This window comes from Myxine glutinosa, unplaced genomic scaffold, assembly GCF_964187855.1.
Source record: "Myxine glutinosa unplaced genomic scaffold, kmMyxGlut1.1 SCAFFOLD_406, whole genome shotgun sequence".
Taxonomy (NCBI): Eukaryota; Metazoa; Chordata; class Myxini; order Myxiniformes; family Myxinidae; genus Myxine; species Myxine glutinosa.
The window spans coordinates 55444-74082 of record NW_027616510.1 but is presented as its reverse complement, the minus strand read 5'-3'; the positions used below and the strand labels follow the sequence as shown (position 1 = coordinate 74082).

The window sequence follows — 18639 nt, the reverse complement described above, 5'->3', positions numbered from 1 at the left end:
CAGAAATTAAACCTTGCAGTAAGCACGACCAATGCCCAAACTGAGCACTCAATATCTATGTCACATTTTAAAGTGACATCAAAACTAACACGAAGGTGCACCAATAGACTAAATCCCAACGACACTGGGCAACGCCACCATTTCCCAAAATGTGCTCGGCCAGTGTGCCGGGTGTTATCAAGACGCTGCATGCAAGCTGCGATTGCAGATAGGATACAGCCCACGCAACAAGCAAGGCATTCGATAAAGCACAAGGTCACAAGTCAATCACTGTATGGCACACAAACAGACCTGTGCCATTTAAACCACAAACTCGTAACCAGTAAATACAATCTTACACGTTTCAGTTTATTTTTAAAAAAACATTTATATTTAACTGATTTGAAATACTGCGCCAGATACTGTCTCAAAAACAAAATGAGAAACAGTAATAAACTACCAAGGTGTTTTGACAAGAAACAACCAGCAAAATGAAAGTGCCCAAACAAAGCAAGACGATGACCCAACCTCAAAACCACAAGCAACGTCACCCAATACAAAAATACAAGGCCCAAAACATACAAACCCAAAACCAGGTAATCAGAGAACAAGGCCATCATCAAGGGTGAATGGAGGTGAACATGGATCAAGGGTGAACAAAAAAGACACAGAAGATCACACTGCCATAGCAGAAGCCATCACCATGACTTTTGTGAACATTGGAAATGGGATTGCGGCTTTGGACCCAGCGAATCTTCCTGCATATTTACCGTTACCGCCAACCGCCATGCCTAATGTCCAACCTTGGCACACCGATCAGGAACTCTGAAAAACTAAAGTTTGGAACAGTCCAGGTCCTGATGGTATCTCAGCAAGATTGCTTTGAGAATTTGTGCTCGAGCGTAGTATGCCTCTTTGCGAGATAATCACCTGTACCTCCGAGCAAAGTACTGTACTTTTCCAGTGGAAACAGTCGATTGTGGTACCCATTCCCAAAACCACAGCACCTGAACTTGACAAAATGAGGCCTGTCTCGCTCACAAAGCATTTCGCCAAACTGGCTAAGTTCTTCATGCACAGATGGCTGTTATCAGACAATCGACGTAACATCAATCCACAACAGTTCGGAAACCGTGAAGGGGTCTAAACTGCCCACTACTTACTCGATCTTTTGAACAATCTTAAAATACAAGTAAATAAACCAAGAAAGGTGTTGACTCTTGCGTTCACAGCTTTTCTGAGGCCCTCGACCTTGTCGACCATAACATTGCCATCAGAAAGTTGAATGAACTTGGTGCAAGACCACATTTGAACCCTTGGAAGTGTTTGACACCACCGTAGCAGGAGTTTCACAAGGGACTCGAATAGGATCTTTGATCTACTCGAAACTCGAATCTCCGACCCAGTTCCTCGATGGAAACACGTAGATGATTTAACCATTGCCGAGAGTAGCCGTGTCACATCACCCAGTGTTGCTCCGGACAATCGGACATGGTAGAATCGCTTCAGGTATGGTGCCAGCAGTCAAATGTGCGACGGAATCCAGCAGAGTGCCAACTCATGTGCTGTTTTGCACGCAATCCACCTGCCCAAGGTCCCGTGCAAATCAATGGCATGCGGCTCCAGGTCTGCGACAGCATGAAACCTATTGGCGTAATAATCCAGAAACATCTCAAATGGAATAAATATGTTCAGTACATTGCATCCGAAGCCTCGCGCACGATGTACGTTCTTCGTGTCCGAAATCGCTTTGGTTCCTCGAAGGATGACCTGACAAGGATGACGACGAAGGATGTACAAGTCGTACACGAGACCACTTCTTGAGAGACCTGCACAAATCGTATGACAATGCTCTTCAGGAACTTAAGCTACAGACTGAGTCTTCGGCATGTTGAACTATTTTCCAAATTTTCGAACATCTGCGACAGATTCCCACAATGGCTGCCACCAAAGCGGTCTGAGCAACGGCAACTACGCCATTGTGACAGGTACAGGGAAATCAGATGCAGACCTAAAAGATGGCAAAGAAGCTCGGTGCCGTACCTTTGCAGACTTATGAATGATTCACAAGAACAAATTTTATTCATTCCCATTGTCATGTATGATAAGAATTGTATTGAATATGGTTCCAATCAGTCATGTATTTGCTTCTTGATATTAATGCTACATTTGACAATTGTATTGAATATTGCTCCAATTTATTGTTTTAACTCATTATATTTTATTGTAAGTATTTGATCACAATTTGGCTGGTGGCCACGATGAAAACAGCAATAAGACCCATTATATTATTCGATACAACAAAAACTAAAACCAATACTACGACTGCCGTCAGAATCACAGGCTCGTTGAATCCTCCAGACGTTTGACATGATGACATGTCACATGTCGTTAAAACCCAATGAAGTCGACAATCAATGACCTATTATGGTTGTTGTTTGACAATGTATATTTTATAGCACCGTAGGATTACAAGTTCGCAAAACGCACTTCCATGAAATAATTAAACACGAGTTATCGACAAGGAACTTCAACGCCAGAGGCAGCAATTAGGCCCAGCAAGGGTTGACAACCTATGGTTGTTCGTTTGTGCTCATATCCTTTTAAATGCTGAGAATCAAGAAAGGAAACAATTCTTCGCATTTATTAACTCTTTGGTATGACTCGGCCGAGATTACAACCACCTTACACCGACCTCGCGCACACCCAGTAGACGCTCTCACTCTTACATCAACTTTGCACACCCACAGCGGATACTCTCCCCTTACACAGACTTCACACACTCACAGTGGACGCTCTCCCCCTTACACTGACCTCGCAGTGGATGTTCTCCCCCTGACACCGACCTCACACCCTTAAAGTGGACGCTCTCCCCCTGACACCGACCTCGCACCCTCAAAGTGGACGCTCTCACCCTCACACTGACCTCGCACACTCACAGTGGACGCTCTCCCCCTTACACTGACCTTGCACACTCAAAGTGGACGCTCTCCCATTTACACTGACCTCACACACCCACAGTGGAAGCTCTCCCCCTGACACCGACCTTGCACACTCAAAGTGGACGCTCTCCACCGACACAGACCTCGCACACTCACAGTGGACGCCCTCCCCCTTACACCGACCTCGCACACTCAAAGTGGACGCTCTCCCCCTTACACCGACCTCGCACACAAAGTGGACGCTCTCACCTTTGCACTGACCTCGCACACTCAAAGTGGACGCTCTCCCCCATGCACTGACCTCGCACACTCAAATAGGACGCTCTCCCCCTTACACTGACCTCGCACACTCAAAGTGGATGCTCTCCCCCTTATACCGACCTCACACACTCAAAGTGGATGCTCTCCCCCTTACACTGACCTCGCACACTCAAAGTGGACGCTCTCCCCCATGCACTGACCTCGCACACTCAAAGTGGATGCTGTCCCCCTTACACTGACCTCGCACACTCAAAGTGGATGCTCTCCCCCTTACACTGACCTCGCACACTCAAATAGGACGCTCTCCCCCTTACACTGACCTCGCACACTCAAAGTGGACGCTCTCCCCCATGCACTGACCTCACACACTCAAAGTGGATGCTCTCCCCCTTACACTGACCTCGCACACTCAAATAGGACGCTCTCCCCCTTACACTGACCTCGCACACTCAAAGTGGACGCTCTCCCCCATGCACTGACCTCGCACACTCAAAGTGGATGCTCTCCCCCTTACACCGACCTCGCACACAAAGTGGACGCTCTCCCCCATGCACCGACCTCGCACACTCAAATAGGACGCTCTCCCCCTTACACTGACCTCGCACACCCAGATACTCACCCTTACACTAACGCTGAGGTCGCACACTCAAAGTGGACGCTCTCCCCCTTACATTGACCTCGCACACTCAAAGTGGACGCTCTCCCCCTGACACTGACCTCGCACACTCAAAGTGGACGCTCTCCCCCTGACACTGACCTCACACACTCAAAGTGGACGCTCTCCCCCATGCACTGACCTCGCACACTCAAAGTGGATGCTCTCCCCCTTACACTGACCTCGCACACTCAAATAGGACGCTCTCCCCCTTACACTGACCTCGCACACTCAAAGTGGACGCTCTCCCCCATGCACTGACCTCACACACTCAAAGTGGATGCTCTCCCCCTTACACTGACCTCGCACACACAAAGTGGACGCTCTCCCCCATGCACTGACCTCGCACACTCAAATAGGACGCTCTCCCCCTTACACTGACCTCGCACACACAAAGTGGACACTCTCCCCCATGCACCGACCTCGCACACTCAAATAGGACGCTCTCCCCCTTACACTGACCTCGCACACCCAGATACTCACCCTTACACTAACGCTGACGTCGCACACTCAAAGTGGACGCTCTCCCCCTTACATTGACCTCGCACACTCAAAGTGGACGCTCTCCCCCTGACACTGACCTCGCACACTCAAAGTGGACGCTCTCCCCCTGACACTGACCTCGCACACCCAGAGGATACTCACCTTTACACAGACCTCGCACACTCAAAGTGGACGCTCTCCCCCTTACACTGACCTCGCACACACAAAGTGGACGCTCTCCCCCTTACACTGACCTCGCACACACAAAGTGGACGCTCTCCCCCTTACACTGACCTCGCACACACAAAGTGGACGCTCTCCCCCTTACACTGACATCGCACACTCAAAGTGGACGCTCTCCCACTTACACTGACATCGCACACACAACGTGGACGCTCTCCCCCTTACACTGACATCGCACACCCACAGAGGATACTCACCCTTACAATGACCTCGCTTGCATCGGTAAAACGTGCCTCACAATCACATACACACGTCGGTACCTGCAGGCTAATTACATTTGCTTACCTTTGCCAGACGGGACGAGACGACACAGGACGCTTTGTACAAATGTCACCATCAAACTCACCTGTTCAAGTCGCCGCATTTATTGGTATTTAAGTTTTAACATCAATCATCATCCCGGAAACAATTATTTTCCCCAAAAACGTTCTTCCCACGAATTCCCGGAGACATCGAGGAAATGGAAAAGTTGAGTTTCCATAACACAACGGAAACACCGAGGAATATATGCTGGAACTGCGAGGCCCTCGTCTCGCCTAGCTGACTGTGCCGGAGAGGCGCGGCCTCGCCAGGGGGAGCAACACAAGGCAACACCGAGGCTCAGCGAGAGGCCTGAACTCGGTGAAGCCTGAGCGCGGTAAACGCGCAACCCAACACAAATTACGCAGCCGTACCTCGAATTTTCGCGTCCGCCGGCGAGGGAACTTCTGAAAGCGGCCGATGAAACCCCGATGAAGAGAGCACCGGCGAAACAACCTTCGCAGATAAATCGATAAACGAATGGAACGTCGTTTCCGGTTACTGAGGACCAAGGCGGGGCAAATAAGATATTCTTCTTCCTCCTAAACTTTCTCCTCTTCTTCTTCTTCTTCTTCTTCTGCAATATGAATTTATGCCGTTTTCATCGCAGACAAACTCTAAATATGCCACGCCCCAAATTTTCGACAAGTTACCAAGGAATCAACAGGTTTCCCAATAATTACTCCCGCCAGGGAGTAATGCATTCGATCGTGTGTGTGTGTGTGTGTGTGTGTGTGTGTGTGTGTGTGTGTGTGTGTGTGTGTGTGTGTGTGTGTGTTCGTGTGTTCGTGAACAAGATATCTGGAAAAGTTCTGAACGGATTTGGATGAAAGTTGGTGGGATGATTGCCCTTGGGATAAGGAAGAATTGATTAGTTTTTGGTGAAGCTCAGGATAATATTCCGGGTCCAGGAATTTTTTGAAGGATTGTTTACCATTGGAAGATAGGGCTCATTTTTTTTAAACATTATCTTCTATATATAACATTGTGATATGAAAATAGTTTCCATATTTGTTGTAAATGTAGTTTAAACTCGTGGTTATGCATTAGAGCGGTGTATTTTGTTAGCAGCGTCGTCTTCAAGGTTCTTTTTTTTTCTAATAAAGACATATTCTATCATTTTAAAACGACCAAGGTGTGTATTAGGTTTCCCCGTTTCATAAAATCTATCGTTTGATACGTATAATGCTTTAAAACTGTTTTTTTTTTTTTTAACCTCAGAAGAGATATTGTGGCGGACAGGAAAGCTCACTGGCATGATGGCATAATTCCGCGCACCAAATGGGCGGCGGCCATGCCCGAGGGGTAGGCGTGGCCACGGGATATACACCGGGCGCGCAGCCCGGAGCGCTCCAGTGCTACAGTGGAGCTCTTGTAATAAAGACTCTTTGAACTTACCGCGTTGTCCGCTTCCTCCTTGCTAAACAAGTAGCACGCGTAGCACCGCGCTTCATTGGTGACCCTCGACGTGATGGTCAGCCGTCGCTGACCACCCGAACCCGCCACAGCAATGGCAACCAACGCGGTCACAATCAAACTCTCCGAGTTCTGGGAGGCTCAAGCTGAAGTTTGGTTCCTGCAGGCAGAAGCCCAGTTCCGACTTCGAGGCATCACGGTGGACGAGACCATGTATTGCCACGTGGTCGCCTCCCTCGGGCCCGGCACGGCCGCCCGCGTCATGTCGGTCCTGAGGAACCCACCGGCGGCGGCAGGTACGAGGCCATCAAGCGTCTCCTCCTCGCCACGTTCGGCCTCACGGTGGACGCACGGGCCGACCGCCTCCTGGACCTCCCCGAGCTCGGTGACACGCGACCGTCGGTCCGCATGGACCATATGCTGTCGCTGATGGGCGACGAAACCCCGACCGCTCTATTCCGGGCGTTATTTCGACGCCAGCTGCCGGCACGAGTACGCCTCGCTTTGGCCATTTGTGCGACGACGGAACCCCGAGCTCTCGCTGCCGAGGCCGACAAGTTCTTCACAGCTTTTTTCTTCACGGCTTCACGGTAGTGGCACTGAGCGCCGGCCATTCAAACAGCCGACTGTTCATCACGGACAGCTTGTCCGGGCGCCGTTACCTGTGCAACACGGGAGCGCAGGTGAGTGTCGTTCCCGCCGGTACGTCCGACAAGCAGACCGCGGGCCGGGGCCCCGCGCTGCTTGCTGCCAACGGTACGTCCATTCACACATACAGAAAACGCTGCCTTTCTCTGCGGTTCGGAGGGCAGGTTTTCCGGTGGTCGTTCATCACTGCCGACGTGCCTATGGCACTGCTTGGCGCGGACTTCCTCTGTGCCAATGGCCTGTTGGTGGACGTAAAGCACAGAAGGCTTGTCCAGGCCGAGACGTTCAGCTCGCTCGCTTGCGCGCTGCCCGCCTCGTTGAGCAGCTCCCGGAGCGGCTCGCCGAGCGGCTCGCTGAGCGGTTCGGTTCCGGCCAGGTTGATCTGTACGCTTCCGGCAGCGGACGTATTCACCCGCCCCCTCGCCGGCTTCCCGGCCCTCACGCGGCCCCCTTCTCGGCGGGGGCCATCAAGCACGGGGTGGAACACCACATCCCCACCGCCGGGCCACCGGTCTACGCCTGGGCACGCCGCCTTGAGCCGACGAAGCTCGCGGTAGCTAAAGCAGAGTTCGCTATGCTGGAGCGGCTCGGCATCGTGCGGCGCTCCGAGAGTGCCTGGGCGTCACCGCTCCACATCGTGCCAAAGCCCGGCGGGGGATGGCGACTGTGCGGGGACTACCGGCGCCTCAACGATGCCACCACCCCCGACCGCTACCCCGTCCCTCACATTCAGGACTTCTCCGCCCGGTTGGCGGGCATGTCCTTCTTTTCAAAGGTGGACCTCATACGCGGCTACTATCAGGTCCCCGTCAGGCTGGAGGACATCCCGAAGACGGCGGTCATCACGCCATTCAGACTTTTCGAATTTCTTCGGATGCCCTTCGGTTTGAAGAATGCGGCTCAGGCGTTCCAGCGACTAATGGACACCGTCTTGCGCGACTTGGATTTTCTGTACGTCTACCTGGACGACATCCTCGTCACCAGTGCGTCCCGCGAAGAGCACCTTCACCATCTCCGCACGCTTTTTGAATGCCTGGGCCGGCATGGCCTCATCGTGAACCCCGCCAAGTGCCGGCTCGGCGTCGCCGACATCGACTTTTTGGGGCACCGCGCCAACAGGCACAGGGCCGTCCCCCTACCGGCCAAGGTGGAGGCGGAGAAGGGGTTTCCGCGCCCCCGCACGATCAAGGGGCTCCAGGAGTTCTTGGGCATGGTAAACTTTTACCATCGGTTCCTGCCCCGCATCGCCCAGCTCCTGCGCCCCTTGCACGAGGCCCTCCGAGGGAAGCCAGGCAAAGGTGACGTTACCTGGACCGAGCAGATTGACGCGGCGTTCGCGGGCGCGAAGCTCGCCTTGGCTAACGCCACCATGCTCGCGCACCCAGCGCCCGATGCACCGATCGCCCTCACCACCGACGCCTCGGACTACGCGGTGGGCGCGGTGCACGAGCAATGGGTGCGTGGTGCCTGGCAACCGCTGGCGTTCTTCAGCTGGCAGCCTCGCCCGCCCGAACGCCGTTATAGTACCTTCGACCGCGAGTTGCTCGGGCTTCACCTGGCGGTCAGGCACTTCCGCCATCTGCTCGAGGGCCGTGCGTTCACGGCCTTCGTCGACCACAAGCCACTGGTCTTCGCGATGGGCAAGGTCGCTGAGCCGTGGTAGGCCCGGCAGCAGCGTCACCTCTCGGCCGTGTCCGAATATACGACGGACATCCGGCACGTCGCGGGGAAGGACAACCCGGTGGCAGATTGCCTTTCCCGGTCCGTCGCCCACGCAGTCCACCTTGGCATCAACTATGCCCGGATGGCGGCGGACCAGGCCGCCGACCCCGGCGTCCAGGCCTTGCGGACCGCCGCCACGGGCCTCCGCGTCACCAAGGTTCTTTCTACAATGGAAATCAAATATTGTTCGGGAAGTTCTTCCCAACACTGTTGCAGAAGTTCCCACAAATGTGTTGCACTTGTAGGTTGCTTTGCTTTCACCCTTCTGTCCAGATCATCCCAAACCAGCTCGATAGGGTTTAAGTCTGGAGACTGCTGGCCATTCCATGATTTGAAGCCTACCATGTTGTTCTTTTCCTCAAAGGTAGTTTTGACATGGCCTGGAGATGTGTTTAGGGTCATTATCTTGCTGTAGGATGAACCCCTGACCAACTAGGCATATACCAGAGGGTATTGCCTGGCACTGAAAAATGCTGTGGTGGCCCTTTTGGTTCAGGGTGCCAGTCACTCTGTGCAAGTCGCTGACTCTGGATCCAGCAAAAGAGCCCCAGGCCATTATGCTTCCTCCTCCATGTTTGACAGTTGGTGTTACACACTGAGGAACCATCCTTTCGCCTACTCGACGGCATACAAAAACCCTGCGTGTTGAACCAGATTTCAAATTGAGTAATCGGTCCATAAGACCTTCTTCCAGTCTTCAGTAGTCCACTGGTCTTGCTTCATGGCCCAGGCAAGCCTCTTTTTCTTATTTTACCATCTTAGCAATGGCTTTCTTACTGCCACTCGACCTGTCAAACCTGCAGCTCGAAGTCTTCTCTTCACAGTTAAAACTGAGACTTGATAACTTCGACCAGTGTTAAGCTGTGCTTGAATCTGTTGTCCTGTGAGCCGCCTATCACACAAGCTGTTGACTCTCAGAAACTTGTCTTCTGATTCTGTTGTGGCTTTGGGTCTGCCAGACCTCTTCTTGTCAGAGTTTCCTCCAGTTTCCAAGTGCCTTATGTAGGAAACTGTACTCACTGACACCTTGGCTTTCTTTGCGATTTATTTGCAATGATTCTTTGATTTCTTTTTCATCTCCAATTGTTTATTTGTTCTATGCTTAATTTCAGAGTACATTGAGACATTAAACTGCGTAAATTTCAATAAAAACTGGAAAAATTGAGGTGTTCTAAAACTTTTGACCGGTAGTGTACAAAGAGATGGACTAATAAACTTTTTAAAATCGTTGATGTAATGGATACAGTTCCTTGGACTTATAAATTATATGATTTGAATGGGTAAGAAATCTTGGGTTCATTTTATTCACAGGAATTACAAAAAACAAAGCTGATAAACCAACAAAGCACATCCACGTCCATACCATAACACATCCATCTGTACCTTAATCCACCCCACCCAGATTAGTTAATTAATTCCCCACACAAAGCTCATTTATTTAATTAGTAGTAATAAAAAAATTCATAAGCAACGCCCAAACAACCTACGCCCACACAAACCACGCCCACACAAACCACGTCCACACAAACCACGCCCACACAGACCACATCTCCACAGACCACACCTACACAGACCACACCCACACAGACCACACCCACACAAACCACATCCACAATCCCCATCATCCCCCACTCCTTTGTGCGCACCCAACCTTGACCCACCCACCCCACCTTCCTCACCACACACACAGGGAGGGGTAGGGGTGGGATGAGGGGGGTGATGAGTCATTGGCAGGAGCGCATTTTCCCCTTCTATTTTTCCTTTATTCTCTTTTTGTAATTAATAATTACATAATTGTAGACAAAACAAAATATAATTAAAACCATACAACATTAAAATCTTTTTATTATTTCGCAATTTTCTTGGGGTAAGAGTAGATATTCAGTTTCCTCCCAGCATGGATTGAAGTCAGCTCCACTAGATGTTTTGAGGTCTTCAATCTCCTTCTGTTTAACATAGAGGAGAGCATATAATAATTATAGGGAAGAGATAAAGTGTAATGGGTGAGCTAAACGATTACAGATTAAAGCATTTACCTCTATAAAGTTGAGTTTTGCATCGAGATGAAGGTTTAACCCAACACAGGTTGGTAATGTGGAAGATAAATCAGGGTTGTCAGCTCCAACTATCATCTCTGTTATTGAAGTAATGTTCTGTTGGAAAACAAAGTGGGAAACTATAACATTTGTAATAAGTAATGTTGAATCTTGCCTCTAGTTTATCAAGATGGGAATTTTAAACTCACATGGGTAGGGCATGGATCGACACTCCTCGGAACTTCAAGGTTGTGAAATTCGTTGGTTTTATCATCAAACATCATGTTGTTTGGTTGGTTTTTAATGCTGGAAATAAAACAAGCAGTTAGTTAAAGTTAATAACACTTAGTATCAAAGTTTGTGAATAATTAAATATATCTCTTACCTCTCGCATAACATCTCATACAAGGTGTTTAATTCGTTGTCAGTCCTTTGTTCTGTTGAGCTTTTAGGGCCCGCTCAAAGGCCTGCCTTTTTTACGATTAAAAAAGGAAAAAAATCAAACATTTGAACAGCCTTGGATGTGCACCTTGACCCCACGGCCAAGCCACAACGTCTATCAAGGCTGTCCCAATAACATTACACATGCACCTCAGCCCAAAGGCTGAAGCACATGGTCATTCAAACACATGCATCCTGACCCCGAGGGGCCACAATGCATGGTCATACAATCATACAATTGGACCACTCCTCTCAATAGGAGTGAGTCCACTGACGATGCATTACTCCTGTCAGCACCAACGCAGAATTTCTCCTGCGAGGAGAAATCTCCCCAGCTTTGGGGAATATTAAAGGGTAAGAGGTCTTTCAAACACTGTGCCATTTCATTATGTAGCCCCCTCCGAACTTCAGTCAGTTCTGTAAGGGTTTCATTCATATTCTCCCATTGTTGGTGATAATCATTGGCTTCATTTTAAACATCAGCCATCAACTTTGGCATTGAGGAGAGACTGTTAAAAAAGAAAAAAACAATAATTGTTAATCATGTAGTTATTTGGTTCTATAATCAAACAATGTATAACTAATCGTTGAAAAAAAAACAAAAAAAAACTTACCTCTTTTGTGAAAAAGATTGAAACTTGGCTGGTTGTAAAGAATCATCTTCAAAGTTGAAAGGCATTCTTTGAATGGAGCAAGCTCAAGTGAGATTCAGTTAATATAGCTTGAGTGTTGGGCCTTTGAGAAGACTGGTTGGTTGGCGTGGTTTCCTTTAGAAATTACCTGGGCATGCCTGGGCAAGCTGAAGATGATGTAATATTGACAGCCGTGATACCAAAACTGAGAGTAAAACTCTTCAAGGGATTAATATTTTTTTAAAGTAGCAGTCAAACAGGTTTTCATTGGAATGGATTAACATATACAACCCTGGTATAAGTATAAATGGGAAAACATCATGAATGTAAGAAATATCAAATAAGTATTGTTGAAGAAATACTGGGTGAAGGTAAATAAAACAAATAAGCGAATAAATTTAAATACGAATAAGTTAGAGGCTCTGTACGAGTATAATGAAAAATGGGGAGAGTTAATATGTTAAAAGAGGGAGAAAAAAGAAGTAATTTTTCAAGAGAGGGGGTTTGAGTCAATAAGTTTCCTTAATTTTCCCCATTGCCTTTAATGTTAAATTTTAAGGTGTCCCCAAACCCCTCTTTTCCCCATACTTATATTTTTTATACATAGAGTATAAATTATTAATAAATGAATGTACAACCATTTTTCCAAGAATGTAGTTTTAAAACAAATGATCCATGGAAGAAGAAATTTTTCCAAGATTTGGCATTTGGGAAACGGGGGTTAATATTTTAATCGTAAAGAAAAATTAATTATATTTACACCAAATGGGGAATTCATCCTTTCTAAAAAAAATTCAATGGAAGATAAATAATCATTTGAAAAGTTATTCTGGGGGGAAACTAATTATTTTCAACTAGAACAAATAATTAAAGCCAATAAGAAAAATATTACCAGAAAAAATAAAATTAAAATGTTTTTTTTTTTTATTCGTAGTTTGAATATTCAAACTATACAAAATTTAGAAGTAATAAATAATACATTACTCATGATACTTCTCCTTAACACCGATGTTCTGTCAATAGCCTGAAATAGGTCTAACTAATTTTTAGATATCAATGGTTAAAGATTATTTAGATATGTAATTATGTACACACACGTGGTGTGAGTGAGGAGGATCTGGGGAAATTTAAAAAAATTGGGGAAATTATACGATTGAAAAAATTTAATAATTGAAATAATTGAAAATTGGAAATTAAATTGAAAATAATTTTTTTGGGGAAAATTGAAAAATTGAAAATGAAATAAATTTTTGGGGGAAATTGAAAAATTGAAAAATGAACCATGTTGGACCATAGTGGACCATGTTGAACCACATTGAACCATCGTTGGTGTGCTTTGAGCCAGAAACATTTCCATACTACTCACCCCGCTTTGATACCACCCCGCTTTAACCCTTTGAGTTCGGATGACGTCCAGTGCCGCAACCCGCGGAAAAGCTTTGTGTACGGATGACGTTACTACATGTGTATGTGTACATATGTGTATATCTGTATGTGTATATGTGTGTGTGTGTATGTATGTATGTGTATATATGTGTGTAGGTGTATATGTGTGTATGTGTATATGTGTATGCATGTGTCAGTGTACGTGTGTGTGTGTGCGTGTGTGTATGTGTATGTGTATGTGTATGTGTATGTGTATGTGTATGTGTATGTGTATGTGTGTGTGTGTGTGTGTGTGTGTGTGTGTGTGTGTGTGTGTGTGTGTGTGTATATGTGTGCATGTGTGTCAGTGTACGTGTGTGTGTACATGTGTGGATGTGTATGTGTGCGTGACGTGGGAGGGAGAGGATTTGAGCTCTTGAAGTTACATTTTACATACGATGTAATAACACATTTCAAACTGTATTTCCCATGTGCACGCACATGCATTCACATGTTATCAGAAGTAAATACATTGCCAGTAACCATTTTGTGAAACTGCATGTGCATGTGCAGCATCGAACTCAATATGTCCAAATGTCACACACGTCCATGCCCATGGGATTCCCACGGGTGACCCCACCAGTGTCGGTATAATAGTTATAACACAAACCTTATCAAATCATTATAACGAAAATTATAACGACAGGAATCTTCTTATTACAATAGAGCAAACGTATATCTGTTGGAACCCATCTGTGGATCGGTCCCATCGGCCGATGGGTCTGACCCGTTTGCGGATGCACGAGAAATGACAATGCAGACCCATCGGTCGATGGGTCTGCGCCATCTGCGGATGTGTTGTTCACCTTGAAGGAATGTGTATGCATCAATGGTGGATGAGTATGTTTATTTGAACCTAAAAATAAGCAATTGATGTCATAAATGTTTATAAAGCAGTCCGTGACATGTGGTTTGTTTAAGATAATGTCGCTCCATTTAAAAACGCTGGTCTACTTCGCTGGTGGCACTGGCAGTGTGTTGGGTTGACAAAAACCAAAAATGTATTGACAAAATGTATAAATAGATGGGTAGAAATAGATAATAAAACATTTTAAAATCATCTCTGTTAAATTCCTACCACATGTAATTCCAATGACTGTGTACCCGATTGAAGAGCACCATTCTGTCAACACATTCCTTCAAGGTGAACAACACATCCGCAGATGGCGCAGACCCATCGGCCGATGGGTCTGCATTGTCATTTCTCGTGCATCCACAGATGGGTCGCCCATCGGCCGGTCAGACCCATCGGCCGATGGGACCGATCCACAGATGGGTTCCAACATATCGTTATGTGTGTCGTTATGTCCTTATGTTTATGTGCGACGAAAACGTCTTCTTCAAATAAAATTCCCACCCTCTTAATTAACCTTCTTAATTGCGTTAAGACTGCTGAGACCCCTCAGACCTTTGAGGACCCTTTAATTTCCCCAAGACCCTTCATACCACCAAGACCCCTGAAGACCCAAAACACCCCCAAGACCCAAAACACCCCCAAGACCCAAAACACCCCGAAGACCCAAAACACCCCGACGACCCAAAACACCCCGAAGACCCAAAACACCCCGAAGACACAAAACACCCCGAAGACCCAAAACACCCCGAAGACCCAAAACACCCCGAAGACCCAAAACACCCCGAAGACCCAAAACACCCTGAAGACCCAAAACATCCAGAAGACCCAAAACATCCCAAAGACCCAAAACACCCCGAAGACCCGAAACACCCCGAAGACCCAAAACACCCCCAAGACCCAAAACACACAGAAGACCCAAAACATCCTGAAGACCCGAAACACCCTGAAGACCCGAAACACCCCGAAGACCCGAAACACCCCGAAGACCCAAAACACCCCGAAGACCCAAAACACCCCGAAGACCCAAAACACCCCCAAGACCCAAAACACACAGAAGACCCAAAACATCCTGAAGACCCAAAACATCCTGAAGATGAAAGAGGTGCGGCACAGAAATCATTTTCTGGACATATTTGGGAGGCACACTTCATGGTCCATATCCTCATCCTCTGCCAGAAACCAGTAACGAAGACAATTCTTGTGCTGGTGAAATGACATGGAGGACAAATAAATAAAAATGGGGCATTTTCTCACATGTTGGCATCAACATCCACCTTTCTTAAAGTGAATAATAATTTTGTATGTAGCCTGTAGGTTGCATTACCCTTGGGAGTGCGGCTGTGCCGCTGTTAAAGTAAATAATCCGTAATGTCTTCCTCCAGCCGAAACACCCCGAAGACCCGAAACACCCCGAAGACCCAAAACACCCCGAAGACCCAAAACACCCCGAAGACCCAAAACACCCCGAAGACCCAAAACACCCCCAAGACCCAAAACACCCCCAAGACCCAAAACACACAGAAGACCCAAAACATCCTGAAGACCCAAAACATCCTGAAGACCCAAAACATCCTGAAGATGAAAGAGGTGCGGCACAGAAATCATTTTCTGGACATATTTGGGAGGCACACTTCATGGTCCATATCCTCATCCTCTGCCAGAAACCAGTAACGAAGACAATTCTTGTGCTGGTGAAATGACATGGAGGACAAATAAATAAAAATGGGGCATTTTCTCACATGTTGGCATCAACATCCACCTTTCTTAAAGTGAATAATAATTTTGTATGTAGCCTGTAGGTTGCATTACCCTTGGGAGTGCGGCTGTGCCGCTGTTAAAGTAAATAATCCGTAATGTCTTCCTCCAGTCTATTAACCACTACTACTTTCGTCTTCGAATGATGAACGGTGTTTCTTGAACAGTTTACCAAAGATCTTCTTTTTCAAGCCATTTAAGAAAGAATGCTTCTTCCGTGATTTCACTGCAAAAGGTACACAAATATTTTGGGTCAAAATCGAGTGATGTGGTCTTGCTGAAACTAAACCAACTTATCAAAACCAAGCAACTGCATAAAAAAGGAAATATTATTCTCCCCTTCGCCCCCCCAACAAAAACATTTTCTTTGTAATAAGGTACTTGTGAATCTAATCTCGACATCGTAAGTAGGCTCATATGTGAAATGAAATATGACTTCCTCCAAGTTTTTACCTCACAACAGTTAGAGATTGTGTGGATTTTTTTGATGCATCCCTTCATTCTCTTATTATTCTTTAATATAATTGTCATTCACTTGATCTTAAACTACAGTGAAACTTCAATGTAATCGCCCCACCAAGAAAAATTTAGTTTTGAACAATCAATGGATTCATGACCATCTTCATATATTGATGTTCACTGAAGGAAATGTTGTTGTCAAACTGTAGCAAAAAACATCATCTTCATTTCCATGCAGTTCATGTCAAATGCATTCTTTACCATGGACTTGCAACATAAGAAAATGATTCAGGAATGTTGAAGCAGAAAAAAAAGTTGTTTCCCTCGTGAAAATATCCAGACTCATAATTTTACCATTTGTGTTTTCTTTCCCCTCAAAAGAATGTCAAGGATCTACAAGTAGTGTCAGTAGTTAGAGATTGTGCCAACATTTAAATTTTCTCCGCATAGTCCTCTCCTGATGTAATGTTGGTGGGATCAACAAAATGTGAATTACACCAGTGTGGGCAACAATCCAAAACTAGAACGGCACTGGGTTTAGCACATTCCTCCACTAGGCTGAACAGTTTACGTTTTGTATCCCACTGATAAGCCGCACCTGAATCTCGACCTGAACCCAAATCAAATTGGCTGGTTATTGTCACCTTCCCAATTCATCCACCTGGTTTTGTCATAACTTATACACGACTGTTTAAAATGTCATGCTATATATCGTTTTGGCTCTATCACAAACCTTAATCGAGTTATAGTGAAACATGTTAAAATGTCTAAAATTAAGTCATGACATGACAAATGAAGTCAAAAAATTCAGGTTTTCTTACCTTTGCCAGTGTTGCCCTCACTGTCCGTACTGGTGTCCTTTTGTTCATGGTCAGTTGTCGACTGAAACAAAATATGGAGAATTCTACCTCAGAACAAACATCAATCTGAAATTGCCCGAGGCAAGACAACGAAACTAGAACAGCACTCGGTAGAGCACATAATCTCATCTTCCATGCCCATTATGAACAAAAATACCACACACACACACACACACACACACACACACACACACACACACACACACACACACACACACACACACACACACACAGCAATAGTCTTGTAACCACTGTGGGGTGAGACAAGCTATCCCTCTGAATTGTTTCGACACGACTGGTGAACGTTTCAGTGTGCGTATGTGTGTTTCATTTTGGAGACTCTGCCTGTGGGGTCTATCTTGGAGACTCTTCCTATCTCGGAGACTCTGCTTATGGATTAGGCAAAGAACACTCTTTGGATCGTAAACCAATGAACATTGTTCTTTGCTTGATGGTGCTTGATGAAAGGTAAGTTCAGTTGATTGGAAATAAATTAAATTGTATATATGTTATTTAATTCAATATTAGATATGTAATATATTTATTTTACATATATTTCAGCAATATCAAGAAAGTTCGAGAAAGAAAATGCTGGAAAATTCTTCCTCCCCATTTCTACTTCTTCAAATTTGAAAGCCTTGAAAGACAGAATTAATATATATATATATATATATATATATATATATATATATATATATATATATATATATATACATGGTGAGTCAAAAGTAGCGCCTGATTTCTGTTTTTTCGGCTGTCAGATTCTTTCTGGAATGTCATGTTGTGAATAATTGCCTTGCAGATTATTAATTTTCTTAATTTATTTATTTTTGTTTTTGTTTTGCAGGTTATTGCTGAGAGTTTGGAAAGTTACTGAAGTTGCACCAAATTGAACCATGAATTACCTTTCAATGAATCAACGCATTGCGGCCGTGAAACATTACTACAAATGTAATGAACAACCAACGATGGCGGCATGCCGTTTGGCACAGGAATTCGATATTAACCCACCCCAGGGAAGAAACATACGATTGATTGTCGAGAAATTTGAAGCAACAGGGTCGGTCGCCACTGCAAAGAAGTCCGGTCGTCCGAAAACGGCAACGAATGTAGCTAAGGGTTTCCCCCGTAATAATTTTCCGTAATAATTTTCCCCCGAATAAATGGTTCGATAAACATGTCATTCATTTATTTCTACCTTCTTGTACACTGTAATACAAATGGCAAACAATCAACTGACAGATATATATATATATATATATACAGACTTGGCATTTAATATGGAATATTTTTTTTTTTCTTGACTTGGGTTTACTTTCTTAACTCAGTATATCAATCTGGTGAGTTTCTTTTACACTTTGGTGATTTATTTGTAAAAAGAACCTTGTCACTGATTGTCTGTCGCAGCAAGAAGTCAACAACAGGATTATATCACAGGTGGCTGTGGCAAAATGTACGGACAGGTGTATTTGATGATTGGCTTCACAGTCGGGTATACAAGGGTTGTTGCATTCTGTATTAGTGGA

The 18639-nt window shown here is 45.8% G+C and overlaps 3 protein-coding genes across 3 annotated transcripts in view; all 3 read right to left on the bottom strand.

Annotated features, from left to right (window-relative positions):
* CSK (C-terminal Src kinase) overlaps nt 1–5383 on the bottom strand; it is a 112034-nt gene extending 106651 nt beyond the window's left edge. Inside the window, exon 1 of the mRNA XM_068108651.2 lies at nt 5238–5383. The gene's annotated coding sequence lies outside the window, so the exon portion shown is untranslated. The remainder of the gene's footprint in view (nt 1–5237) is intronic.
* Nucleotides 5384–9930: 4547 nt separating this feature from the next.
* Nucleotides 9931–14373, bottom strand: LOC137422031 (uncharacterized). The gene is made up of 4 exons (XM_078768768.1): nt 11741–14373; nt 10895–10991; nt 10686–10802; nt 9931–10595 (listed from the first exon to the last, which is right to left on the bottom strand). The coding sequence occupies exons 1-4, from the start codon at nt 11803–11805 to the stop codon at nt 10482–10484; spliced, it is 393 nt and encodes a 130-aa protein (XP_078624894.1). The 5' UTR covers nt 11806–14373; the 3' UTR covers nt 9931–10481.
* Nucleotides 14374–15439: 1066 nt separating this feature from the next.
* Nucleotides 15440–18639, bottom strand: part of LOC137422000 (uncharacterized) — a 55958-nt gene continuing 52758 nt past the window's right edge. The window contains exons 12-14 of the mRNA XM_078768767.1: nt 17075–17135; nt 15849–16020; nt 15440–15727 (exon numbers count right to left, since the gene is read on the bottom strand). Coding sequence (XP_078624893.1) covers nt 15911–16020; nt 17075–17135 — 171 coding nt within the window. The 3' untranslated portion in view covers nt 15440–15727; nt 15849–15910. The remainder of the gene's footprint in view (nt 15728–15848; nt 16021–17074; nt 17136–18639) is intronic.